At 42.0% G+C, this 27,131-nt stretch overlaps 3 protein-coding genes and 1 long non-coding RNA gene across 6 annotated transcripts; 3 read left to right on the plus strand and 1 right to left on the minus strand.

The window, feature by feature from the left end:
* The first annotated feature begins 8,773 nt into the window (after positions 1–8,773).
* Positions 8,774–9,178, plus strand: LOC9635033. Its single transcript, XR_002992050.1, has 3 exons — positions 8,774–8,945; positions 9,001–9,067; positions 9,113–9,178. It is a non-coding gene; the product is annotated as an uncharacterized LOC9635033 (long non-coding RNA).
* An 8,168-nt stretch (positions 9,179–17,346) lies between these two features.
* On the minus strand, positions 17,347–19,064 carry LOC9635034 (glutathione reductase, cytosolic). The gene is made up of 2 exons (XM_002967258.2): positions 18,991–19,064; positions 17,347–18,939 (listed from the first exon to the last, which is right to left on the minus strand). The coding sequence occupies exon 2, from the start codon at positions 18,923–18,925 to the stop codon at positions 17,459–17,461; it is 1,467 nt and encodes a 488-aa protein (XP_002967304.1). The 5' UTR covers positions 18,926–18,939; positions 18,991–19,064; the 3' UTR covers positions 17,347–17,458.
* A 281-nt stretch (positions 19,065–19,345) lies between these two features.
* On the plus strand, positions 19,346–20,395 carry LOC9631834 (expansin-A7). The gene is made up of 3 exons (XM_002966905.2): positions 19,346–19,571; positions 19,613–19,925; positions 19,993–20,395. Exons 1-3 carry the CDS (start codon positions 19,379–19,381, stop codon positions 20,297–20,299), a joined length of 813 nt encoding a protein of 270 aa, XP_002966951.2. The 5' UTR covers positions 19,346–19,378; the 3' UTR covers positions 20,300–20,395.
* A 54-nt stretch (positions 20,396–20,449) lies between these two features.
* On the plus strand, positions 20,450–25,810 carry LOC112345373. 3 transcript variants are annotated; one of them, XM_024671979.1, is made up of 17 exons: positions 20,450–21,330; positions 21,378–21,773; positions 21,830–23,383; positions 23,434–23,541; positions 23,597–23,779; positions 23,837–23,899; positions 23,955–24,026; positions 24,074–24,250; positions 24,303–24,422; positions 24,471–24,533; positions 24,596–24,636; positions 24,688–24,765; positions 24,822–24,906; positions 24,965–25,124; positions 25,175–25,246; positions 25,304–25,548; positions 25,599–25,810. In XM_024671979.1, exons 1-14 carry the CDS (start codon positions 20,455–20,457, stop codon positions 25,058–25,060), a joined length of 3,912 nt encoding a protein of 1,303 aa, XP_024527747.1. In that variant the 5' UTR covers positions 20,450–20,454; the 3' UTR covers positions 25,061–25,124; positions 25,175–25,246; positions 25,304–25,548; positions 25,599–25,810. The 3 variants fall into 3 exon arrangements, with proteins under 3 accessions (XP_024527747.1, XP_024527748.1, XP_024527749.1); XM_024671980.1 differs by having other exon boundaries at positions 24,965–25,105; positions 25,161–25,246; XM_024671981.1 differs by lacking the exons at positions 24,965–25,124; positions 25,175–25,246; positions 25,304–25,548; positions 25,599–25,810 and having other exon boundaries at positions 24,303–24,408; positions 24,822–24,902.
* Positions 25,811–27,131: the final 1,321 nt, after the last annotated feature.

Consider the following 27,131-nt stretch of genomic DNA (forward strand, 5'->3'; position numbering starts at 1 on the left):
CAACCTCAAGTCAGTTTGATAGCACCACTAGAGAGTTCCGTCAAGACTGGTTCCTGGACCTCACTATCCCTACTATACTTTTGGAACCCCCTGCAGACCCCCCCCCCCCCCCCCTGGGAGATGCACGCTTTGGGCTTTCACCCCTTGACCTGTAATAGTATTTGGACTTAGTTTCATATTCAATCTTGGACTCGACTTCGGACTCGGTCTCGGACTTGATCTCGGACGCGATCTCGGACCCGATCTCGGACTTGACTTCGGACTCAACCTCAGACTCAGTCTCGGACCCGATTCGGATCTCGGACTCTGTCTCGAACTCGGTCTCCGATTTGGCCTCGGGCTCAATCCCGGACTCTATCTCGAACTCGGTCTCAGAGTCGGTCTTGGACTCGATCTTCGACTCGGTCCCATCCGATAAACTCTTTGTCATTTCGGTCATGCTTTCGGGGATCCTTTAGCCTACGACATCTCGGGGAGTCAGTTCCTTACAGTTACCCCGCTTGTCAATCCATATTCGCTCTAACCTTGGACTTCCCAGTGGTTAACTCATCACCCAACACTTGGGTACAGCCTTCCTGGGCCAAACTAGCCTTTCCTGGCCAAATTGGCTCCACTGGGGTCCAACCCCCACACTCTCCCTACTATACTTTTGGACCCCTCTAGGGGACGATCGCTTTGGGCTTTAACCCAACAGCCTGTATTAGTATTCGGACTCGAACTCAGACTTGGTCTCGGACTCGGACTCAGTCTCGGTCTTGGACTCGACTTGGTCTTGGTCTCAGACTTGGTCTCAGTCTCGGACTTGGTCTCGGTCTCAGTCTCGATCTCAGTTCCATCTCAGACTCCATCTTGGGTCCATCTTGGACTCCATCTCGGACTCCATCTCAGGTCCATCTCGGACTCCATCTTGTGCTCCATCTTAGACTTCATCTTACGCTCCATCTTAGACTCCATCTCGGGTCTATTTTGGACTCTATCTCGGGCTCCATCTGGGACTCCATCTCGGGTCCATTTCAGGTCCATCTCAGACTCCATCTGGGGTTCATCTCAGACTCCATCTCGAGTCCATCTCGTACTCCATCTTAGGCTCCATCTTGGCTCCATTTCGGCTCCATCTCGGACTCTATATGTTGAATTGAGTTGGCATTTGATGCTCACATAAACCTTTGTAGTAGGGATATGGGCATTGCTCGTGGTGTTGCTCAATTAATGATTACATACAATAGAAAGTAATGTATTTATGAAGTTGTTTGGTTAAACGATGATCAACCCCAAAGTGGTTAATGGACAAGCTAGTCTACTTGCAAAAAGTAGCATTGAAGTAACTTTGACTAAATTCTCAAAGTGATCCATTATGCCAAATTTAAATTGGTACTTTATTTCCTTGAGGGTTTGCCCATTGAGGTGTTAGAAAAGGTTATAACATTCATTTGTTATAGCTTGTTGGTTGATTTGTTAACACTTAGAGTATATTGTTGGATGGAGAAAATGTGAAGTTAAGGCATTAACATTACTAACACTTATGCTAGTGAATGTGGCATTCTTATATTGAGTGATGAAGAATTTACCTTAAAGCTTGATTTTCCATGTCATTTTTTTTGTTAGTGTTTTGGTTTCATACTAGATCTTGACAGTGATTGAAGAAAAGTGTTGGTGCAATGTGGATATCCAAATATATAGTCTTCGTGATTGAGTTTTGGGTATTTATTTTGTATTTTTATGGATATTGATGTTAGATATAAAAAATATGGGCATGATGTTCGATACTTTAGCATGTTATTGGGTCATGAGATGTGTTGAGATGAACTTATGTGAAGTTGTTAGTAAGAGGAAGTTGGTTGAGTTTTGGGAATTGTATTCCTAGACTAAATGTCATTCTTTCTTTAGAATAGAAATTTTCCACAAATTTTCTTAGAAATTTCTAATGGTTGATTTATTGATTATTTTGTTCGAAAACCATTCTATTTTTGAAGGCCATTACAAACTAATGAAAGGGTTGGAGTTGACTTCGGTTATCTTAAACCTTAATATGTAGTTTGTATGATGCGACACGAAAAGGATGCTGATATTTAGGGCTAAGGCAATTGAGTTGGATAGAGTCTAGAGTTGGTATAAAAGAGTGACCATTATGCTTTTTTAGAAAGGTGACCCTTGTATTTTTCTTTTGTAGTGTTATACTTAGTGGTAGGTTGCTCCTTGCATTTTGTTAAACTCTATAAAAGTAGTGAGCTCTCACTGATCTTAATTTGGTTTTGGTGGCCCTGTGCCTTGGTTGAGGATGGTGATGTCTAACTTAATTGTTTTGTGGTTGAGGTGTTAGTACCTATAGTATAACTTTGTTTATGAGGAGGTTATGTACCATATAAGTCCATCTCATGGTCTTCACTTTAGTTTCTACTGAGTGTTAATCATGCATAGCTAGCCTCTTCAAAACATGCTTAGAGCTATTAACTACACATATTAGTAAGCTTATTGCGGTTGAGTTAAATTCAAGTGGTCATTTAGTCCATACTTGTCTATATACCTAGGGTGCTACCTTCTTGTTGGACAAATATATGACATGATGATATGGGTTTAATATTTAGGTCTTATGAAGGCAAGTTAAAGAGTGATTGTTGGTTACTCTGCAACTAATAATTGCTTGTAGACTTTGTTGAGGACTTTTGACACTTGCTTCACTCAATAAAGATTTATTAGTGATGGGTTTGCTTTATTGAATGGTGTTGCAAAGGATCGTATTTAGTCTGTGATATTGAATTATATTGAGTATTGGATGTAGTATCTTCAACTTTCATTAGCTTAGTTGCTAAAGAGTTTTGAATGAGGCATTGATATTGAGTTTCATTAGTCTTAATATAGATAATGTTAATGATTTGGCTGTAACTTTATGTTCTTTGGTATTTATGCATTTGCTAATTAGTAATTATGTTGGCGTTTAAATGAGCTGAGTAGTAAATTGAGTTAGTTATGTTCTAGACAAAATTATTTAATAGAGGTTGAGTTTTGGCTTTGATTTGTTTTTGCATTCTTTAGCTTTGCTTTGATGTTGATGGCATTGAAGTGATGCTTTGTCGTTGACATTGTTAATGTTGAGATTTGAGTGAAATGAAATGTCTCTCTATTTCCTTGAAACATAATTTAGTCGTGGATTATGCTATCTTTACGAGAAAAAGAGTTAATGATCAATATTAAAGTGATTAAATCCTTGTTGGATTAATCACTTCAATATTGATCATTAACTCTTCTTTTCGTAAAAGTTAAGGATATATCGTTTGTTAATGATTCTTTTTGTGTTTGTTATGAAGTGAGTTACGTTGTGATATAGATGGATTCATAGAGGATAGGTTTAATGATCATTTGTTGAGCATAACTTCATTATGCTTAATTTTTGGATTGATGCAGACATGCTCTTCATTAGCTTTGGCATTATGAGATATGTTGAGGAGAATATTATGGGTTGTACCATGATTTTTTCTTTGACATTGAAGTTAGTGTATATAAGATTTGTGATCATTATTATACAAGACTTGGCTATAGACTTCTTCAAGCTTTTGGTTCTTTGAGTTTTATGCTTATTAGTCCATTTATTAAGAGTTGTTGGGGAATGCGAAGTCATAGCACCTAAATGTATACTCACTCGGATCATTGTTTTCATCTCTACGTATGCAATGAGACTACTTGCCCAAATCTCATTAGATAGTACTTGCTAAAACTCATCCTTTGATACCAAATATAGCATATATGGTTTTCACCCTTTATTCTATAGTGATTTACTATAAGATAACCATGAAGTGGAATTTAAACCTTCTATATACCACATGTCTTAAGGACAGAAGAGTGGAACCCAAGTTTTAAAACTTTGAGCCACTAAATGAAAGAACGGAGCCAAACTCCCAAGTATAAAGCTGAGGAACAAAAGAACTAGAGTATGGAGTGACTTTTGAGCATTCAACCCAAGGAGCAAAGAGACAGAAGGGACATAAGAATAGTCGTAGACCATCCAACATCCCAGGACTAGCATGCAAAATAAAGTTATATAGAGTCTGACACTATTTCAACATACTGATGGCCTAATACAAGGATATGAGTACTCCACCAGCTAACATGGAATGGTAGAGCCAAGTTGAACGTAGAACCAAGACAAGCACGTAAACAAGAGCTAAACTATACCTCAGATTGGTCAACCATGCCTAATTTACCCATTATCCCTACTATACATTTGGAACCCCTGCACCCTTAGTACCAAAAGTTAATCTCTGGGACAAGTTTAAAATTTACTAAATATAGAATATTCCTAGATTGCAAATTTAAACACGAAACGACAGAACAATCTCTACATTCCGTAGATATGCCAAATGAGTATATTTAGGCACTTTCCATAAATAGCAATTAAGACTGGAACAAGACCAACACAAGGGGCACAAGGCTGTTTAACAGACATAGTAAACTATCATTTAACGAATATTAAATGACCAATTTTAATATTACGAGAGTTCCCAACACTAACAAGTGCAAGCTAATGATAGGAGTTTCTCAAACTAGGCTGAATATGCTCAATAAGAAACACATAGGAGTTCCTACCTTATATTTATCCAATTTAAGTATATGGTCATTGATTAGTTTCTCAACTAACTTTAGTGGAGACTGATAAAGGGTTTAACAATACCAACTTCCTGTCATCGTGGCAGTAAGGAAAGAATATTTGAAAGGACTAACCAACAAGTAACTTTTGATACCCGAAGTCACATTTGCAATAGTAGTGCTCACTAACACTACCATTAGGCTAGATCCTGAAGGCCCAACCATTATATACTATTGACTTTTAGGACTTCCTCACCACGTAACTATACCCTTGGTCACTATGCAAAAGATATGCTCCTCTTCCTTTTCACAGTTTGGACTTTTGGGATGACATTTTGAAATATTATGGCTTTACATGAGTCTCGTGGGTACCGTGCCCCCCCCCCCCCCCTTTTTGTCTCTAGAGTGAGGTTCAAATGAGCCACTCTAGGTATCTAAGTAAGTAGATTAAATTGAGAGTATTGACCATTTGATCTCTTAGGGAAGTTAGAGTTGGCTCTTGAACACTTCACTAAGTTACCCCACTTGTCTGTCCATGTTCACTTTAATATTAGATTCCTTAATGGTTATATCATCACCCACCAAGTGGATATAACCTTCCTAGATCACATTAGCTTAATCCGGCCAAATTAGTTCCACTAAAGTCCAACTCTTACACTTTCTTTACTATACGTTTGGAACCCCTTGCAACCACAAGCTGATGGAGCAGGACTTTGAGGGGCTATGGAAAGGCACAATGGAATTGTGGCCAAAGCTTGTAGCTGAGGAGATGAGCATTTCATCATGTATGACAAGGAGTTATAAGGGTGCACAGCCGAGTCAAGTGCAAGCAGTCCAATTTTTGCAATTGCTGACATTGCAATGGAATCTCTGCCTTTCAATGGGGTGGCTCCCATGGAATGTTTCTTGAGCCTTGACATCAATGTAAGCTCTATGGGATGTTGGTAGATCCTTTGTGCATGGAGCAGGCAGTGCCATCCAACAAGGGTCTTCAGGCCGTGCTTGACAGTGAGGTAGAAGCAAAAGATGACAAGCCTGGAAGTCGTGGCTTGAGAGGCCTCAGGAGAATCAGATTATCGTGGGCCTGGGAGCATTCTGGGATCTTGTGGACCAGGACTTGGTTGATATTATGTTGGCGGACACTTCAGCGTTGGATCCATGCAAGCCGTGTGAAAGGTTGCAGAAGGAGAGTGTCCAAAGTATGTTCCCTTTCAAAAATCTGGGTTGACGCTAGATGATAGGGGAGTCCAAATTCCCAGTTGTCCAAATTTCAACCTTCGAACACACCTCGAAAGTGTTTTTGTCAGTATGATTTTTCTAAATAAAATTGTCTTGTCTTTGTCGAGGCCATTTCTAAACTCACAACCAACCAGAATATTTTATATCAGGAAAGGGAGCTACTACAGCTAACAGATGATCCCTGTATCAAGGTGGTGTTCTATGGGATGAGCTGCACCAAGTGCAAACACATAAACCATTCTGCTGAACGAAGCATGCATTGGCTGAAATACTGAAGTCGCAAATATCAACAAAGCTAGCTCCCTCAATAAGAAAAACTGACAGGAAATTTAGCCAGAAGCTGACACTCATGGAGTGGTTCGTTTAATTTTTATGGTTTGGTTCTTGGTGCCATTTAATTACTAGAAAAAAGAAATACATTCTGTTGAGAACACTATTCCAAGGTTCTATGTGTCCTTTCGTCATCTTAAGCTTAAGAATTTCTCACAACAGAGAAACTTTGCAAGGGGCCAGAACGACCGATGCTATGGGTGCCTCTGAGCATTGCAGGAGGCAGCAGTTTCTAATCGACCAGGGTTAGACGATCCACCTCTTCAAAAGCAAAATGGTGATGTAGCTGCCTTTGGAAGTCTCTTCTGTGGACGTCATAATGTTGCCATCTTCTTCCTTCAATAGGATAAAAGTGGAGTCAGCCCAGAAGACCAAGTGTCTCCCTAGTCTCACCTGTGTTCGCTCCCTGCAATAAGAAAATCGTAGCCCCAGCAAGCTGAAATCGTTTTGTCCTGCTGAATTTCTATGTGATTTTCTAATAAAAAACTTATTGTCTATCTGGCCCTGGGAATTCCATTTTAATATCACTTCTGGTTTCGCCACGATTCGAACCGGAAAAGAAAGGAACCTTAAGAGAATGCAATAACCAGAAAGACAGATAGCGAAACCATTGACTGAAATGGCAAAGCCAAGCATATGTATAACATGTCGCTGTGCCCGATATATTGGCTAGGGTTAGGGATGGTTCCGCTGTAGGTTTCTCGCCATAGCTTTTTCTCTCTCGGCCGCTTAGCCGATGCTTCTCCAACGACGGGCGCGTTGCAAGTCAAGGTAAGAAAAAAGCTAGGCTCAGGTGAAAAAAAAGACGAAAGAAGAGAGGCTCAGGTGAAAAAAAAGAGTGGCTCAGAATTATCTATCAGATTATCTGCCGCTTAGCTGGCTTCTCCAACTGCATTGAGCGCGACGGAAGAAAAAGCTAAGGTAGGAAAGAAGAGAGGCTCAGGTGAAAAAAAAGAGTGGCTCAGAATTATCTACCAGGTTATCTGTCATTTAATTCCTTCAGAGAGGAATTCCCAGATAGCATTTTTCATCATTGCCATCTGCCAAGAGAGTTGAACCTCGTACTACCTCCTCAGAAGCAGAACGAGCTAACGGCAGCTCAACGTTGGTGTTAACAAAATTTTGGTAAGTTAAAAAGAAGGAAAAATCCAACTCACCATCTATTTATTTTTTTTTGTAGAAAACTCGAGACGAGAGATTTTTCAAAAGGCTAAAATGCGAGCTCACGGGACTGGAGGTCAAAGGCAGTCCTCTTTTTCCTTCCCTAGAAGCCTGACGTTGCAATCGTTTACTGGCAGGGGGATCATGTACACGTTTTCCGCGGAGCGATCCTTGTATATGTTCTATGCGGGTGCGTACTTTGTTCTTCGAATCATCACTGGAGGTGCTGCTGCTCAAGCGGACCTCTGTTGGTATCTTCTTTTGAACAAGGGATGAGACTGCTCCATACCATATGATAGGTGCAGGGGGATTTGCAGCCATATGGTCCAAAGTGAGTTGTCGAGAATGGATCCTCAAAGACCTGAGAAAGGCCAAGGACCTCGTGAACTTGGTCAAACGTTCGAAAGACCAAGGATCCTCGCGATCAGTAGCACGAAAGAGTGGATCCACCGCGACCTTGTTTCCGCGTATGGTGAGCACTGGCGAGAAGAGCTGAAGGTGGCAGGACCTTCTTTCTGCTGGCACTCAGCTGCGATCCAAGAAATACCCCGACTCCCGCTGTATCCAGATGGCCAGGATTAGCAGCGAGCAAACCCGAAGATGTAATATATTATATTATTTTTCCAAAACTAATTAAGAATGCTGCGCTTGCAGTGAAGAGCTAATCTGAATCTCTTGAGACGCTGCTGCCACTCTCGCCACCGCCGCGGCTCCTCTGCTTGAGCTTCGCACACCCTGGACCGCGCTCGCACTCACAGCTCGTAGTCCCGAGATGGTAAACTCCGGTGATTGAAATTTTTTTCACAAACGTGGGCAAGTGACGTGGCAATCTTGGCTATGTGGCAAGTATTGATGTGCCACATCACTTGCCACATACACGCTCTCCCCTCGCGACGGAGCTGAGGTAGGCGGTCTCTTCTCGCGCTCATCTTACAAGGCTCCCGTCTTCAAGCCGGGATCTCAAGAAGCTCTTCGCGCTGCTGATATTACGGCTCAAATATTCCAGCGAGCTGGATCCCGTCGCTTCCGAGATCACGCTTGTGCCACGGAGCTAGAATCGTCAGAACTGGTAAGCTTTTCTTCTCGAAAAAAGATTATACGAAAGAGAGAAAGAACTCAGTTTTCTTCACAGGTCTTTGACGAATTGATTGGAGCCTTTAGTCTTTAGCCGGGAAATGGTGATGCGCCGAGAATTCATGGTCCCATACATGCTACTGTTTCCAAGGTTCTTCGGTGTCTCAACTTGTTTCGCTTTTTCTTCGGGCTTTTTATTCCAGGCTACCAGAGCGTTTGATAGTGAGGATGAAAGAGACATTCATCCCAAAGGTATTTTTCTGCTAGATTGTTTGGCTGGCGGGGCTTAATCTTTTTTTACTCAAGGTTTTGAAGCACCTCACCGAGTCGGATGGAGTTCTTCTCCTATACTGAAGCATTGGCTTCTATAGTTCAAATGGAGTTTGTCCCTCTCGTTGGGACTTCTGACCGAGCTAGATCTAACTGTATGTAGCTAACACTTTATGCTTTCTCGGTTTCCAGGAGCTGTTCAATCCATCGTTCAATTTCTTCGCAAGCAAGAGGCCCGAAGTGCAGCGGTAACAATGTTGGGGAGGACTGTGGAGCTTTGCCTACAACAGGTAGAATTAACATATGATAAATCCAGGTTTTTACATTTCTTTCCTTTTCTTCTAGCTTGTGACCTTACGACACTCACAGACTTGTGGGCTGCTGTTCACAACATCACCGAGGGGCATTTTGTGTAAGGAATGGGGGGAACATAAAAACTTTTCTGACTTTGTGACAGATTAAGCATGGGATGGAATCTCAGTCCTACTTCAGTTGTGTCTGCACCAAGGCCAGTCTATGAAACTCTAATGACACAGTCAGGCAAGAGCACTTAAAGTTCTTGTTGTAATCTCTTATCTCTTGAACAGGACTTTATGCCATGGACTCCTTTCATGGGGGATGATATTATATTATAATCAAAAAACTTATTTATATTTTATATATTTTTACAAAACAAATTGAGGTAATAAAATCTTTTTTTTTTGTGAGTGCTTCAGATATATAAATATGAATGGATGGACCAGATTCAATCCTAAATAGACAGTCCATATGCTTTAACACTACTATAATTAGTGTATTACTTAGGTAAGATAATATATGTATATACATGTATGTATTTACAAACTTTACACTATCTTCTCCTTCGGAAGATGAAAAGGTGATGATAATAAGTCAGGTGAAACATCAGGTAATTATAAATTACCACAAAAATTTGAAGCCCTCACAAAACTACCAATAAAATTGATGATAACTATGATTGAAATAAAACCCAAAGCCATGGCTTAAGCATCAACTGATTATGGAATCTCGGTAAACCAGTTGTAACTCCAAATACAACTTTCAAATACTCAAACCAACCATACAACCATAACTTTGAAATGAAATAAAGGACTTTAAAAGTTACTATAGATTATAAAGCACTATTGTAGTAAATAATACATCTCGTCTTTAAATTTGCATGTCTACAATCTTCCAAGACCACCATTAACTTAGACTTAAAACCATAAGTAAAACCATCATCTTTGTTTAACACCATATATGGAAGGTTGGACTCACTTTATTAATCCTTCACATCTTTTTTATCCCCTTCTTGAAAAAAAAAAGTTTTGAAGCACTAATTTTATTCAAACTCATTGCATTCATCCCCACTCCACCATCTATGTTTAGCCTCACTCCATTATTGTATTTATTCAGCCTCACTACATTGGGGCCGAATGTTCCATTTGTATTAACTATGCTCGTCCTCACTTTATAATTTATGTCATTTGTCCTCGCTTCATTACTATATTCACTCATCCTCACTCCATCGTCATGGCCAGACTCCCATTTGTCCCCTCTACCCCCTCCTCTAAAGAAATTTCTTTTTTAAGTGTTGAGGCAAAAAGGAGAATATGAGAAAAATTGAGGATATGGAAGGAAAAAAAGTGGATAAAGAAGTATCAGAAGAGGAATTTGCAGCAACTAGCAATGCAAAAATGGGGAAATTAAAAGGACATATGCTCAAAGCTTGGAAAAATACTTTAGATACCACAATATAAGGAAAAGATTCACACTGCTTAACCTTTTCAATATACAACTCAACACTTGAGATGAGAAAATTAATAATAACGTCCACACTCTCAAAGAAGTACATAAACTTCTCGTCACAAGAGAAACTAAATAACAAACTTCACTTAATTGCTTTCCGTAAGAACTGAATTATCCTTTTTTGGCACACCTCTTTTAACATAGTGTTCATAGCAAATGTAAGTGATCTTGAAAGTATACAATTGTCAGCAACAATAAAGGAAAAGCTTTTAGCGGCACTCACAACAAGGAACATGCATTCAATGTGAAACTTTAGCCAAAGTAATTCAACTTTTGGAACAAGGGAATACTCAACACTAGAATTGATCAAAAACTTTGTTAATGAAAGAAAGGCAAGATTCTCAACTTTATGGATACATTCAGACAGAAAACATTTGACTCAACATTAGACTCAAAATGAGAATCATGAGAGTCACAAATGATTGACATGCCAGGAGAAGAAAACATTGCAAATGAGGAAGAAATACTAGGAACATGAGAAGGTGGTTCAAGCCAAGAAATAAAAAAAGTTGGGAAAAAGCAAAAGGGAAAGAAAAAGGATCAAATGGCAAATTGAAAAATTGATACTTACCCCATGAAATCTCCATTTCATCTATCTCTATAATAATTAAGGTCATCATCACACTTTGGAATCCACTCAAGCTCGTACACATTGTCTTCCCATAATCTTGATCTTCGAACATTCTCCAAAAATTAAATTTAAGCATAACAATAGCTAAAATTCTAGATCTTACTTTAAGCTAATACAAATCTAGATCTAAAAGATAATGAAGAAATACAAATTAAAAAGCACAATCCCAAACACTAAAGTAAAGCACTGCCAAAAAGCTTTGCCCTTTAAGGACAAATTATCATGCCCCTCATTTTCACAAATATGAGTGCTCAGGATATAAGAATAGGTATATTAATTAAGGTTTAAACCCCTATTTATATACAATAATGGATAGACTAAATTCAATCCTAAATAGACAGTCCATATGCTTTAGTACTATAATTAGCATATTACCTAGCTTATATTTTTTAATTTATACCTATTAAGAATAAAAAAATTATATAATAAATTTAAGTTACTTAAACTAGCTACATATTTTAATAGGTTTAACTTTAACTAAATCTATAGAAAACATTACATGAATATCAATTATGAAACAAGATATAAATTGCTGTGCATTTCATGCAGTAACACCTGGTTTTCTTAATCCTATTTATTAATCCAATTAATCAAATGGAAGTTTATAATTATAAACATGTCCATAAATTATAAACACAATTGAATATCCACTATTAGATGGTAGAATAAACTGAATATACTAGAAAGTGTTTAGTAAAATTTATAAATTATAATCATTTTTATAAATATTAAATACAAGATTAATCTAAATGAATAATAGGTAGAATATTCTAGAATATTTAAGCATATTCTAGGTATATCCATTACCATCCCACTCCTTAACTTAAGCAAACCACCAATATTCTGACTATATTTTAAAAGTCTTAACTTATTGATAAATATGATAATTCAATTTAGAAGATGATCTTATTTGAACAAGATTTGGGTAAGTTATTTATAAAAGGCTAAAAAGGCAACTGTTCATGACAAATTGACTTTTTTATGCTTTAAATATAAAATGAGCTTAAGTTGTCAAATTTTGTATATTTGAGTTGAAAAAACACATCTATCATCTTTCTTTATCTTAATTATCATAAATCATTTATATTAGGCCAATAGCTGAAATTCAAAATATGAAAAGTGCTGTCAAGGATCATGACGTGGAAAGTTTTAGCCAAGACTTCTACATTCTGAGTTGCTCAAATGGCAAAAGCCATATGGTATATTCTTAATGTGCATGTCCATCTCAAAAGTTCATTTCTGATCATGATCCATCCAGGGAAGAGATTTGTTTTCTGGTGGGGAACTGGGCCAAAGATCAGTCTTTGAGCCCGAGATAGTAAGGGAGGTTTTGTCTAAGAAGTTTTCTCAATTTCATAAATTAGAGGTGGTGATGTGGTTGGCAAAGTTGTTCCTTGGTAATGGATTGGTTTCTGTGGGGATGGTCTAAAGCTGAGTTGAGGTTAACTCAACATAAGTCAATGTAAATCAATATAGTCAACCATAACTCTTACAAAGAAAATCTATGTTAGAAAAATTAAGGTTTTGACAAACTTTAAAATATTAAAATATGTAAACACCTAGGTCAAAAGTTTCTGAGTTATTTAAAAAAGACAAAGTTCATGAAAACCTATTTATTTTCTTATTACAGTTTGATTTTCTTGCAATTCATTAAAAAACCTAAATATGAATCAAAATAAATTTGTTTGAAGGGTAGCCATTAATAGTGTATATTGGTCAAGGCAATATACTATTCATTCATTCTAGGGTTCTTAAGTAAAATAAAAATTCTGTAAGTAAGAGTTATAGGGCGAAAATGTTAATTTTGTTTCATTGCCACAATCTTTTAGTCTTTATTACCCATTTGGGAATGTAAAAAACATTGTCGTTATTGATAAAAATACTCAAGTTACTTTCAAAACAATAGTCTAGAACAAAATAAATGAAAAAATAAACATAGCAAGAAAAAACTAACAAATCTACTCTATAGAGCTTTCTATAGCATTTATATTTTATATATTAATTCATATTAAAAAACTCCACTTGCTTGCCTATAGTGCAATCCTCCTATATGAAAAGACCAAGGTATATTTTTGGGCACTAAGATTTTTCAAGAGTCGTTTATAATAATAGAAATCAAAATCTTTTGAAAGATTCAAAAGTAATATCACATCAAAAAGTCAAGTTTATCTATATTTCGAAGATTGAAATGTAATCTCACATGAGAGAATGCATGTGGGCTTACATGCTTGTGTGCTCTACTATTATTATATGGTCTATATTTCTATGTAGTCTATTTTTCTAGAAAGTTGGCATAATTGTAAAATAGAATATATATATATAGTGGAACAGATGGTTATTAGAATGATAAATATTCTAGTATGTGTATCTAGAATTCTAGAAGCTCTTCTTTTCACAAGTAGACTATGATTATGAAATCTCATTTATGAGATTGACATTTCAAGAATTTGAGTATTATTATTGTCATAATAAATAAACCTCATTCCCAAGACTAAAAATTAATATATAAATTGCCAAGAAAAGTTAGTCATTATAGTATGTTTATTATTCTTATTCTCCTTGGAAAGCTAAAAAGCTTAATATAGGAATAGCTCAAAGGAAAGTCACTATTACTCGTACTTGGGTCCTTAGCATCTCATATCACTTTCCACCTCCATCCCCAAGTAATATTAATATTCCACCTTCATCTCTACTGTAACCACATTACAATCCTCTTTTTATGAGGGCTCTTGTGAAGTCAAACTAATGCAAAATTTTGAATATTATTATTAGAGAGGGATTACCTCAAATGCTTCAAGAGCAGTGCTACATGTTTTTGCAAGATCTTGCTCTGGGTATGGCAAGACTACTTGACAGTACAAAATATTATTATATTCAATATTTAATATGCTAGTCTTTTTTGGACAAGACAAATGTCTTTATAGGTTTACAAACTTTTCTTGAGCACTATAGCAATTACCCAACAATGGGTCTAAAAAGTGTGGATGTACAACAGATTCAAGAAAAATTTATGAATCTATACCCAGAATATAGGCTTTTTAAGGTATCTTATAGTGGAATGTAAGATCTAGAATTTCTTTACTATACTATCGTATTGTACTTTTAAAAGAATATATATATAAGGAAATGATATTAGTTGTAGGGAGCATACTCACTAGAATATCTATATTATATTCCTACCTATACTATCTGCACTATAAAATGATCATAACAAATAAGGTATTAGAAGTGAAGAATTCAATTTAGGTATGGCTTGAAAGAAGAAAATGTGTAAACTCTCCTGCCAGCCTCCAATATTGCTCAACAATCATCCTTCATATCCCCATTCCTCCCTTGGCATTATTAATTTTGAATTATCCCTTCATTCTAACCTCTTCATAGAAATAGATTTCCAATATATCATTTTTTAGATGTGGATGACAAAGTCAATGATAGGGAGTCTCCTCAACTTAAAGTCTACTACACCCAATCCATAGAAGAGTTCACTTTTGATTTAGTGGGAACTAATGAACACATTGAGAATTTGATTCTAAGATGCCTAATATGCTTTTTTTTCTTGGGTTTGGGCTTTTATAGTTTTCTTGAGCACTACCGCAACTACTACATAAATGGTATTATCACTTTATATATAATTGTTGACAAGATAATGAAGGATGAGACAATAACACACAAGCATTACAAACTGATGGTTGCATGGGAAAATACCAATTTGCAATTATGATATATGATATTAATATTGATAATTAACAATGACACTATTACTAAAATTTTATTATATGACAGGATTTTCTTTTCAAGTAAGGATTTATTCAACTTTTTTCTATCTCATCATCAACATTTATGCCTCCTTCTATATTGGGATTGTGCTCACTTTGCATTTGCTGAGCCATAGCTTTTGCATACTTTGGGAGACTTTTAAAACCTCTAACTTTAAAAATTCCAAGTGACTGTGATCTATAAAATAAAACTAAATATGTATTGAAATTTTAATAAACATAATTTACCTCCTTGAGGTTAGAGGCAGCTCTAACCCAGTTTTTGAAGAAATGATATTTTTCAATAACAAATACCGATCTACCAAAGTCATATACTACTTTTACTATAGAACCATTACTTATGCAATCAATCACAATACTATCTAGTGGGTAGTAGAGTTCAAACAAGATTTGTATTGTTGATGGAGTTCAAAATCAATACCTAGGAAACATCTACTCAACCACAAGATTAGGTATGATGCAGTGGCATTGTTGTACCCAAGCACAACATGTGCTACACACTTGCTATATAAAAACTTGCTATTGTGTTTTTGTAGAAGGTATGTTAGATCCACATTATAACCTAGAAAATAAATATTTGCCTTGGACACTCTTAGTATCAACACCAATAAGATTCATAATGCATTTGGAAGAGAATGACTTAAAACAAACTTGCACTACACACATCATAAGCTCATATACTCAATTGGGTTGTTCAGCAAGATGAAGATGACATAGCTAACTTTGAGCAGAAAGGCTTTCAACAAGGAGAACATATCACACATGTTGAGAAAGTTCTAGTTTTTAAATTTCCCATCAATATTTAAAAGATTATCCAGAAAGTTGGAGGGAATGAAGTTTGCAACTAGGAGCAATGGCCTTTATATCTTTTAGCACCAACAGTCAAATTGACACCTTATATCCACGAGAGGAATAAATGATAGTATAACTCTTGATATTCACAACTAAAATAATAAAACACCTCTTCATATGGTTGTCTTAACATGAATATTACACAATATGGTCAACCCCAAAACACTACTAAGACTCTCTAAATTGCATCAATGTCCACAAACAAAAGTTCCAAAAGGACTAATATATACATGATAGAATATACCTAACTTGAGTGGCTTAGAAATGTTGGGATTTACATGTGTCAGCAAGTTTCTGATGCAAATATTAAACCAACTAGCTGATTCCACTTGTAATCAATACATCTTCAACACCTCATTTAACATAGCAACCCCACCAACATATCCCCAAAAAGACCATTAAATGTTAGTTGAATAGTGGTTTGCATGCCTGTGATATGTAAAAAACATTAAGAGATGTGGGATCTATGAGTGAGCATATCGTGAGAATGGTGTTGGACAAATAAATTGATGAAGCACTTTGAGCCACAATCCAATTCTACATCAAGTGCTACATGCCTGTGTGATCTTGAGCAAGCCTCTTGGTCAGCTCAGACTCAAATCTACAAGAAAAACAATCACTCTTCCATGTCAATAGATCAACAAAAACTCATACTTACAAGAGAATCTATGGTAGAAGAGAGGTATCTTTGAGGCTTATACAATAATCAACCCAAGCTAATCTTATTTATATTCCACAGGAAACTTTATTTTGATTAAAAATAAAGAAGAAATAACACATTATGGTACAAGAGGAAGGAGGGAAAGTCAAAATTACTGCAACAAAGGAATCAGCAATATTCCCAAGGTGACCTCTATTGCAAACCATAACCTTTGTAATAACCCCCCGACTGACAGCCAGCCTCGATCAAGTGCTTGTCTTCCAAGTCATATACTACTAACATTCTGCCCAACATACTGTCGTACTCATTACTTTGCCAAATGCATATGTATCGGCCACCTGAGTTTGCATAAAAGAAATCATAGCCCAAGCGTGTTGTTCCGTGACAATAACTGAGATGTGAATCCAGGCTTTGCCATTCGTCTTGTTCCCACCATAAAACCTCAAATGTTGACTTAACATGTACTTTCGAGTTCAAAACTATGGCAAAGGTTTTTCCCTTGTAGACATGGAAGCCCACCCAGTTCCGGTGGTACTGCCACGGTGTCAGAGAGAAAGGATCACTCATGGGAGATGCATTGGTGTGCTTGAATCTGGAAACGGCATCATCAGTTGTGGAATCAAGATGTTCCCATGAACCTGTGACAGAAGAGAAGAGCCACTTTTGATTCTTCAAGATGAATGCTTCAACCCCTTGCTCTGCGTCCATCTGCACCTCAAACTCATCTTGTGGCCACCCCTTAGTCCCGGGAGCTAGGCGTTTTCACAAGCTCCAGCGGGATTCTCAGGCGCTGTCCATCACAGGGGCTCCATGCCAAGACGTCGGTCAACAAGCACCCACGTCTTGCTGCTTGACAACTCCTGTTCTATGCTTTGCACCAGTTTCATTCTATCCACCTCCTCCACGTCTTGTATCTCTTGTAACCCTAATTTTCTGAACAACCCCCCTTTTTCTCGATCATACAGTAAAAGGATGTCTTGAGAATATTCATTAATTTATTTTAACACAATAAAATCAATATAATTTAAAAACGAAACGAATAAGAGTTAAAATTCCTATTATTCGAAATTTTCATTTTCATGGCTTCCTGACCTCCCCAGACTTGGTCACGAACCTGGCTGCGCTCCTCATGGTCACAAACTCCTCCGCAGCGGTGGGATGAATCCCCACCGTGGAGTCGAACTGCGCCTTGGTGGCGCCGCCCTTGAGCGCCACACCAATCCCCTGCATGATCTCGGGGGCGTCCGGCCCACACATCGCAACCCCCAGCACTCGATCATCGCCCGTGTCCACCAGCAGCTTCATCACCGACTTCTCCTGCCTCCCGGATATGGTGTTCTTCATGGGCGTGAAGCTGGAGCTATACACCGCCACCTCCCCCTTGGCGGCCTTCACCGCCTCCTCCTCGGACAGCCCCACCACCGCCAGCGGCGGCTGGCAAAACACCGCCCGCGCAACGTTCTCGTGGTCGGGCTTGGTCGCCTGCCCGCCAAACGCCGTCTTTGCGAAGCACGTCCCCTCCATGAGTGCCACCGGCGTGAGATTGATCCTGTTGGTCACGTCCCCGATCGCCCAGATGCTGGGAACGCTGCTGCGCGAGTACTCGTCCACCTTGATCGCTCCCGACTTGTCCAGCTCCACGCCCAGCTCCTCCAGATTCAAGCCGCTCGTCTTGGGCTTCCTCCCCACCGCGAAGAGCACCGCGTCGGTTATGATCTCGCCACCGTTGTCAATCGAGACCTTGAGCTCGCCGCCAACTTTCTCGATCTTGGTCACGTTGGTATCCGGGCGGAGATGGACGCCCCGGTTCTCCAAGTTCCTGGCCACCACGGCGCGCATCTCGTCGTCGAATCCACGCAGCGGCGTCTTCTTCCTGAAGAGGAGCTCCACTTTGCTCCCCATCCCGGAGTAGATCCCCGCGAACTCCACCGCGATGTAGCCGCCGCCGACGATCACGCAGCGCCGCGGGAGCTCGTCCAGATTGAGCCCCTCGTCCGAGGTGATGGCCAGCTCCTTCCCCGGGACGTTCAAGCGGACCGCGCGGCTCCCAGTCGCGACGAGGATGTGCTTGGCGCGGTACCTCTTGCTGGAGCCATCGCTGTGAGAGACCTCCACAGTGTGATCATCCACCAAGCTCGCTCTTCCCTCGAGGATCGTCACCCCGGACCCGGTGAGCAGCCTCTTGTAGATCCCGTTGAGCCTCTCGATCTCTCTGTCCTTGTTGGCGATCAATCGCTTCCACTCGAAGGTGATGCCGTCGGGGACGTTCCAGCCAAAGTTCTTGGAGTCCTGGAACTCGGCGCTAAACATGGAGGCGTAGACGAGGATCTTCTTGGGGACGCAGCCGCGGATGACGCACGTCCCTCCCACGCCGCCGGCGCTCTCCGAGCTTACGTGCGCGAATGGGAGCTCAACCACGGCTACCTTGGCGCCGAAATTCGCCGCGGTGCGGGACGCGCGGACTCCGCCGCTACCAGCGCCGATGGTGAAGAGATCGAAATCAAACGCCTCCTCCGGCGCCGCGGTGGCGCCATTCTCTGCCATGGCGATCGATCTTCCTGCAAGGCAACGGATTTTGCTTCCGGAGATTGGCGCAATCGATCACTCACCTGGTCAGATTTCGAGAATAGGAAGAATGTAGGGCGCCCTACACCCAAAAAGAAGGAAACCTAAACTAAATGTAAGAGGGATATTCGCCGAATCGCCATGCGTCAAATATTCGTGGCTGGACATTTTCGATTGGGGACAAATTATTGGAAATCACATGGATGTTTCTCCAGTAGAAACATGGCCGCTTCGTAGCGCTCCAAATGTACGATACTTTTTCCCCCGCGACGTCATTTTCACGTGTGTGATATTTTTTTAAAAACTTCCCGGGCGAAGAGAGTTTGACTCGATCGAAGATCGTGGCACGAGCTCTTCCTAGAGTTCGTGCGCGCAAGATCGAGAAGTGCTGCGATCGATTTCTATTAGGGTTCTACACGAAATCGATCGTTGATGATGAGGAGTGTGATCGCGTGTCTTCTTCTCTGCGCCACTCTTCTCGTGTCTGTGGATCATGGGAGAGCGGCATCGCCCAAAAGCTTGAAGAAGCGGGCCACGAACGCCGCGAAGGATATCTACAACGCCGGCGGGTGGAAGCAGGCGTTCGCGACGTTCTATGGCGATGAAACAGCGAGGGAGACAATGGGTAAAGAAGAAACTTTCGAGATCATATTTAAATTTGCGCAGGTGGAGCTTGCGGCTATGGCAATTTGTACCAATCCGGCTATGGATTGATGACGGCGGCGCTGAGCAGTACGCTCTTCAACAGCGGCTATGGCTGCGGGCAGTGCTACGAGATCACTTGCACGCTATCGAAGCACTGCTACTTCGGAAAATCCGTGGTGGTGACCGCCACAAATCTTTGCCCGCCCAATTGGAGCAAGCCCTCGAACAATGGCGGCTGGTGCAATCCACCGCGCGTCCATTTCGACATGTCCAAGCCGGCATTCATGAAAATCGCGTTTTGGCGGGCGGGAATCATCCCAGTCTCCTATCGAAGGTGAGAGAAGAAAAACGCGCGAGATTTTAGGGTTCTTCAGCTAAAAGTTTGAAAACTTTCCTGCCAGGGTGCCATGCGCGCGATCCGGCGGCATGAATTTCAAGCTGAGCGGCAATCGCTGGTGGCTCATGGTGTTCATCACAAATGTGGGCGGCTCCGGCGATATCAAGGCGGTGTCGGTGAAGGGATCGAGGACGGGATGGATCGCCATGACGCGGAATTGGGGCGTAGGGTTCCAAGTTTTCAAGCAGCTCCAGGGCCAAAGTCTCTCGTTCATGGTCACTTGCTACAGTACCGGCAAGACCACCGTGCACAACAATGTGGCGCCCGCGAATTGGCAGCTCGGCAGCACCTATTCCGCCAAGCAATTGTGAGAAGTTTTGAAAGAATAGGGGGCAATTTCTCAAGAACCCTAAGTTTTCATTTTTCGCGATTTTAGGGTTTTTGGAAAGACAATGTGGATTTGCCCCTGGGAGCCATCCTACCACTACGGTCGCATTTGAGGCTCTAGGTTTGTGGGGAGTGGGAAATGGAGACGCAGCAGCTCCTGGATGCCCTGACGGATCATATGGCCGTCTATCACTGCCGGAAGAGGCAGCTAGAGCGGCAGCAATCTTCGTCTTCCGGTAAGAGTGATAGGCACAGGGTCGTGGAATGGCTCGCTCGATTGAGCGTTAAAGAGCGGCAGATTGCTTGCACGATCGTGGACGAAGCGTGGGTGGCCTTACTCCTCCAAATGCAGAAGGCTTTGGAGTCGGAGGGCCCCGGATTCTTCTTCGTGCTCCCGGATTTTCCTTCGGCCGCCAAAGATCGGCAGCAAAATGCGAACTTGTCCAAAAGTTCTCCTCCACTTCCGGGGCTGTGCTTCCGGAAAGCCAGGGGTCTTCTTAAGAGACAGAGCTCTAACGGGGAGCTTCTCGCTACGAGCTTGCGACTCTACAGCTCCCGCGTCGGGGAAGCTTGCAAGGATTTAGCTGAGAGTAGAAGGCTATCGTCGCTGGATAGCGTGACGGTGAGCTACGAGCTTCTCGAGAATGTGGAGCGGCTGGTGGGAGTTATGGACGAGATCTCTTACGGGGAGTTTCTAGCGACGCAGTGTTTGTCGGGTGGTTCTCCGTGGGAAGAAACTCCATGGCTCAAACGCGTGGGATACTACAGCCTGTCAGCCTTCGTCGCGAACAAGCTGGAGATCTCGCTATGGTCGGCCTGGATCACTGCTCTTGGGACCAAGCAGCCATCCAAGTCGCTTTCCCGGTCCCTTGCGCGTTGTGCGTTTGAGACGACCACCACTTCTTCGAAAGTTTGTACCAGGAGACAAGGATTTGAGCAGTGGTGGAGCACTCTTGACGCGAACGACAGGCGAAAAGCTTGCGATTTTGCGCTTGCCAAGCTCTCCACCGACGAGGTAGGAATTTTCGTGTGGTTCTTATCATAACTTTGTAAGACGCCCAGGCGCTCATGGTCCAAGAGCAAAGAAGTTTGCGACTTCCGGATGGTGGTACTGTATGCGACAAACAATTCGGAAGGCTCTGCTCAGGCATCCAGTTTTTAAACGACTTGAGATGGACTCTGAGCGAGCGAGTTGTTTACTCGTCTCTTCACGAAGCTCACAGTCACTCGGAGTTGGCTCTTCAAGTTTTGAGAAACACACTGATGAAGGTGATGAAGGATTATATGGAGTACGATCTTCTTGACCATGGGAACAAAGGCGTTCCTAGGGAAAACTCAGTAGCCAAGAAGATTCAGGTCAAAGCTCGAAAGAGTAAAAGCAAGAAGCAGAAGAAAAACGTGACTGCTACTCACAGAAGCGATCCCGTTGAAGACGAGAGCGCACAGCCGGACAATATGGTACAGCACGATGGCTTTTCTGAAAGAAAATTTGATCGTGAAACTTCTACTGGCAGGATCGGATCGGAGAAACTGCAAAAGACATGGCCGCACTCCATGTCAGTGAACAGTGCCAAGACTCTGGCTGGGTTCCGGGAAAAAGGAAGAAGAGAAACAAGAAAGTCAAGCATGACGCTGCAGAAACATCAGGAAAACAGACGTGTATTCCTTCTGGAGCGAAGAACACGGAAAAAGCTCAAGGTGTGGAAAACTTCTTGAGCAAAGCTAGCAGTGAAGAGGAAAGCTCTACTATTGCTGCTACAGAAGGGGTGACGACAGTAGACATGGCAAAACAGGAGCTTGAGCCGACGACGGAGCGTTCAAGCCAACACCAGAGTGTTCCTTTCCACCTGAAGAACAACCAGGCATATCATCCGCCACCGCCCGTCATGTCTTCCTCGCACGAGTGGCCTGGAGCACCACAAAGTCGCTTCTCAGATTCGTGCGGTCGACCACTAGCCACTGAGTGGCTACATTTGGACGTGAACAGAGACTGGCACCGCTCCAAGCCACCTTTGATTGCTTATACTCCTCGGCAAAACGGACAAGTGGACTCCAGAGTGCAAAGAAGCCTTCTCTCGAAAGCGGCAAACGTTAGCTGGGACTGGCCACCGATGGTTCAACCGGGCTTTGGGATCGCATCGCCGTTCGGGTTTACAACACAAGTCAAAGACGAGCCTCCGGGCTTTGTTTCGGTTCCACTGGCTACGATTGTGACGACGGGTGATGGTGGCGACGGTGACCAAACAGCTGCGGATGATACTGACCGCGAGGATTTACATGGAGGTGGAGACTCCGACGATTATCTGTGCCGGACCTCCGAAGGCGAGGGTGATCCTAGACAACTCTACGACACGGACTATAACCAGTTTTTCGGCGGAGGAGTAATGTATTGGACTTCGGCAGATTACACTGGCATGGGATACTCTCGGCCTGGATCTCTCAGCTCCGAAGACAGTAGCTGGGCTCGCCGTGAGGCTGACTTAACCATCGTCGTGGACGACATTGTTGGACTTCCGCCGATAGCTGCCTCTTACTCGGGTTTAAGTTCCGGTCCGTCAACCGTGGCATGTACCTCGTCATCTTCCGGGTCGCTGGACCATTTTGCCGAAGCTCAGAGTAGTGCTGAGGCCGTGATGTTTCCGGAGCACATCCCGCCGCCAGCTCTTCCGCCTATTGCTGTGCGGGAGCCAAAGAATTCCAAGCTGGACAGCTCGAAGTGTCACGAGGCAAGAAGTCCTCACGAACCTCGCGGGCGCAGGGATTTTGTCCGGTGCAAGCGTTCTCCGTCGCCGGTTCTTCGCTGTGTTCCGCCGGCTCCACCGCCACCTCCGCCGTCTCCTATTGCTGGTGTGAGAAAACGGCGAGGATTTCCTACTGTTCGTTCGGGAAGCTCTAGTCCACGGCATTGGGGAGTTTTCAACTGGCCTGACAACCAGCTCAAGTCCTTAACTCCCGAGGGAATTCTGCCAGCGAACGGATGGAGGAGGTGCTTTCCTACGGCAGCAATGCATCCGTTACTCCGGGAGAGACTTGTTGCGATTCCCCCTCGGGCCTTGGAGCAAGAACATGTAAGTCGGCAACAATTTCCATTTACTATCTGACTCTATTTGTCTTGCAGCCAGACGTCGCGTTTCCCATGCAAACGACTTTGCTGCACAAGCAATATCCAGCAATGCCCACTGTCTTGGCCAGGCTTCACAAAGAGATCGAGGCTTTTTCCTTACAGGTAGCGTTATCTATGCAAATGCCGATAGTTATATTTATGCAGTGCTATCCAACAGGTTGCGGCTGAGAATGCCAAGCGGAAGCCCTTCATTACTATTGCGGTGAAGAAAGTCACGCATGCGCTACAGGTTCTCTGGCCCCGGTCACGGACCAAGGTTTTTGGTTCAAATGCCACTGGCCTCGCTCTTCCCAACAGCGATGTTGATCTAGTCGTGTGCCTGCCTCCCGTGAGAAATCTCGTGAGTAGCACCACCTAAAGTTTTTATACACTGCTAACTCGTTGTTATGGACTTCAGGAACCCATCAAGGAAGCCGGGATACTAGAAGGGCGTAACGGAATAAAAGAGACATGCTTGCAAGTGAGTGTCTATGTATTTTGCTAGATGTGAACTCCAAACTGACACGACTTCACAGCATGCAGCTCGATATCTTGCTGACCAGGATTGGGTGAAGAGTGATTCCCTCAAGACGATCGAAAACACAACAGTAAGCTTTATCTAGGACTATCCAACGTGATTGTTTTTCTCTTTCAGATACCGATAATCATGCTGGTGGCAAAGTGCTTTCCCGATAGTGTTCTTCCTATTCAATATGCAAGTGACGGGGAGGCCACTGGACAACATTGGGGAACAAAGGAAGACCGTCATCTTGTTCGTCTTGACATCAGTTTTGAGTCAGCGTCGCACTCTGGGCTGCTTACGGCTGAGCTTGTAAGTTTTTTCTTTTGCATTTGCAATCTATTCTAAATCTTGGGAGTTCCAGGTTAAAGAACTTGTCAGCCAGTTTCCTGCAATCAGTCCGCTGGCATTGGTACTGAAGCAGTTCTTGATGGACCGAGGCTTAGACCACCCGTATACAGGCGGCTTGAGTTCGTATTGTCTGGTATAATCAAGCTAGTGAGTGGGCTGGTCTCTAATATATTATATGCAGGTGTTACTCATCACAAGATTTCTTCAACACCAAAACCATCTCGGACGACCTTCACAAGCGCAGGTTTTCACAATCATGCACGACTGAAACATCTGAAATCTTTCTTGTTTCTTTTTCTTTGGCAGAGCTTGGGAAGCTTGCTTATGGATTTCCTGCATTTCTATGGGTAAGTGTGTTTTTGCAAGGCGTCCTTGCAAGTAGTGACCGTAGTTGACAGGTGTGTTTTTGATCCGCGAAGAATGTGCATCTCCATTCGAGGGGGTGGCATGTACGTGAATAGGGACCGACTTCATGGGTATGAAATGTTTTCTTTATGTGTTTTTCGATTGACAAGTTGTGTTTAAATGACAGAATTGATCCACTTCACATCGAAGATCCGCTGCATTCTATGAACAACGTCGGTCGCAATTGTTTCCGCATTTTGCAGTGCACAAAGGTCCGGTTTGTCCCTTCGTAAAATCTATCCGATCTTTTGACTGTTTTGGGTCCCACAGGCGTTTGCAGATGCTTATGTAACAATGGAGAAGGAGCTCGTCTCTAGCACAAGCAATTCATCGCTGCTGTCGAGGATTTTGCTGAGCATCGTGTGACCCATACGTCGTGTACATTAGTCACTGGCGCTTGTGAACTACACGGTACATATTTTCTCGAAAGGTAGTCCAATCTTTTACGTGGTTTTCTTGCTGACAGTGTGTATGGACTAGGCTTATGTATTTGTGAGTACTTTTGGAACGTCAGGATTCTTTGCAAGACGTAAGAACATCAAGAAGCTCAGCGTAAGTTGCTGACCACAAGAACTATTGTAACTTTGTTATGAGACTTTTTCCCTGCAGCCTTCCGCGTGCAGTACTGCGAGAGATCTACATAACGCGTAAGTAGGCTGAGCTTCGATGGGAGATTTCTTTTTTCACATGGTTTGCAAATCATCTCATGGACTGCCATAGCCGTGTCTCGAGCCAGTGCCGAAAGCCGCTCAAGGCAGCCATCATTTGGTTTGGATGCGATGGACAAAGGCTTGGGGTGTTGATGACTTCTTCGCAAACCTGGTGACTTACTCTTGCGAGAGAGGACTCGTCAGGTATTGTCCTGTGGTTATTACTAGTTTATCCTTTACCAGCGTGCTTTCAGGGAACTCGTGACGAGATGTATGATATGCCTAGACAGAGGTAACATTGAGAGAAAGAAAGAGTAAAGAAGTAAAAACACAGAATTCGTTTTCGGGAGAAAGAACTTATATTTCACGAGATCGATGTTGTGAAGTTCGAAGATAGATCCTTTCTTTTTGTGACATAATATTCTGGATTGCAAAGCACAAAGAACTGTGTATATACTTCTTTGTATAGATCTCTTGGCTTTTACAGAAGATACGAAGACGCTCTTTTCTTAGCGCGCTAAACTGCGCTGGAAACATCAAATTCGTTCCGTCATCGAGCGGCTTTAACCTTCTTGTGATGCAATTGTTGGTTTTTAAGACCTGCGAGAGCATGGAAAAAACTTGAGTGGTAAAAGAATCTATAAACTTGAACTCATGCATGGAAGTCGATGTCGATCACTCCAGCATCTGGATTTGCGAGCTTCTCAAATGCTTCCTTGGATAGATCAAAGGCTCCAGGACAGCCGGGACACAAATCCACCACCACCACTCGGATGCTTTTGTGGCCTTTGCAAGAGCTCCCTACGCAACGTATGGTGAAGTGCTTCCCACAAGCCCTTTTGGCCTGGAAGATGCTGGGAGCTGCCGCCACGAAGAGGAAATCCGAGGGAAGAGGAGCTAATCCATGGCATGAAGAAGCTTTCACATTACAAGCATCAAATATTGTGTGATTAGAGTTGAGTTCTCTATCAAGGCTAAAACTCACGATAATAGGCGTCATAGAATGTGGCCGTGCTATGGATTTGTAAGCTGGGAACTGCGAGAAGCAATGCCACAAGTACGGGAATCCATACCTTTGATTGCCTTGCCATTGTAAGAAAAGAAAAGAACGAAAATAAAGAAAATGTAAGATTTTTTCTACGTTAAATTATGGTATGCTTGTGGATATGTTGAGCGCTGTTTTTATAGCCAGATTGCAAAGCGATCACGCCAATTACAAAGACAAAAGGTGTAGCTGTGGACATTTCCTGGATGTATGGGAAAGGGCTAAATCATGTTGGCCTCATTCAATTTGTTTCAAATAGAAATTTTGGTTCCTCAATCAAACAAAACCAATGATTTTTTAAAAAAAAATCTTAATAGCTGTACTGCTGGAGCTTATAGTATATAGAGTACAGTCCGTTAAGCTCTATACAACAAATGAAGGCTGTTTTAGTGTTGTTTGTAGTGTTTGCCTTTGCCACTCTCTATCTTTGCTTTTGTCTTGGATAATGGTATTTCAGTGAACCTCAGTCACCTAAAAATTATCTTCACAACAACTTTCTATCAAAAGCTACCGAGCGAAGCTTGTCACCTCCATAAAATTGGAGTTTTGTCAAAAGCCATTGCTGCTGTTGAACCAATACTGAAATACTAGCGCAATAAAAATAACAAGCATGAAAACATAAGCGATTGTGGCTAGCCCACAAAACCTATGGCAACACAAATCAATCCATGGCTGCTCAGATTTATAGATTATGAGTAACGAAGGATTATATCGACCTGTTAGGATATATCACTCGCCTGAG

Source organism: Selaginella moellendorffii, unplaced genomic scaffold (genome assembly GCF_000143415.4).
Source record: "Selaginella moellendorffii unplaced genomic scaffold, v1.0 SELMOscaffold_8, whole genome shotgun sequence".
Classification (NCBI taxonomy): Eukaryota; Viridiplantae; Streptophyta; class Lycopodiopsida; order Selaginellales; family Selaginellaceae; genus Selaginella; species Selaginella moellendorffii.

Coding starts and splice junctions, on each gene's coding strand:
- LOC9635034 (XM_002967258.2), bottom strand. CDS start 18,925: ATGGCAGAGAATGGCGCCACCGCGGCGCCGGAGGAGGCGTTTGATTTC.
- LOC112345373 (XM_024671979.1), top strand. CDS start 20,455: ATGGAGACGCAGCAGCTCCTGGATGCCCTGACGGATCATATGGCCGTC. Junction 23,780..23,836: donor TGCCTCCCGTGAGAAATCTC/GTGAGTAGCACC, acceptor TATGGACTTCAG/GAACCCATCAAGGAAGCCGG. Junction 24,637..24,687: donor GATTTCCTGCATTTCTATGG/GTAAGTGTGTTT, acceptor CGTAGTTGACAG/GTGTGTTTTTGATCCGCGAA.
- LOC9631834 (XM_002966905.2), top strand. CDS start 19,379: ATGATGAGGAGTGTGATCGCGTGTCTTCTTCTCTGCGCCACTCTTCTC. Junction 19,572..19,612: donor AACAGCGAGGGAGACAATGG/GTAAAGAAGAAA, acceptor AAATTTGCGCAG/GTGGAGCTTGCGGCTATGGC. Junction 19,926..19,992: donor ATCCCAGTCTCCTATCGAAG/GTGAGAGAAGAA, acceptor CTTTCCTGCCAG/GGTGCCATGCGCGCGATCCG.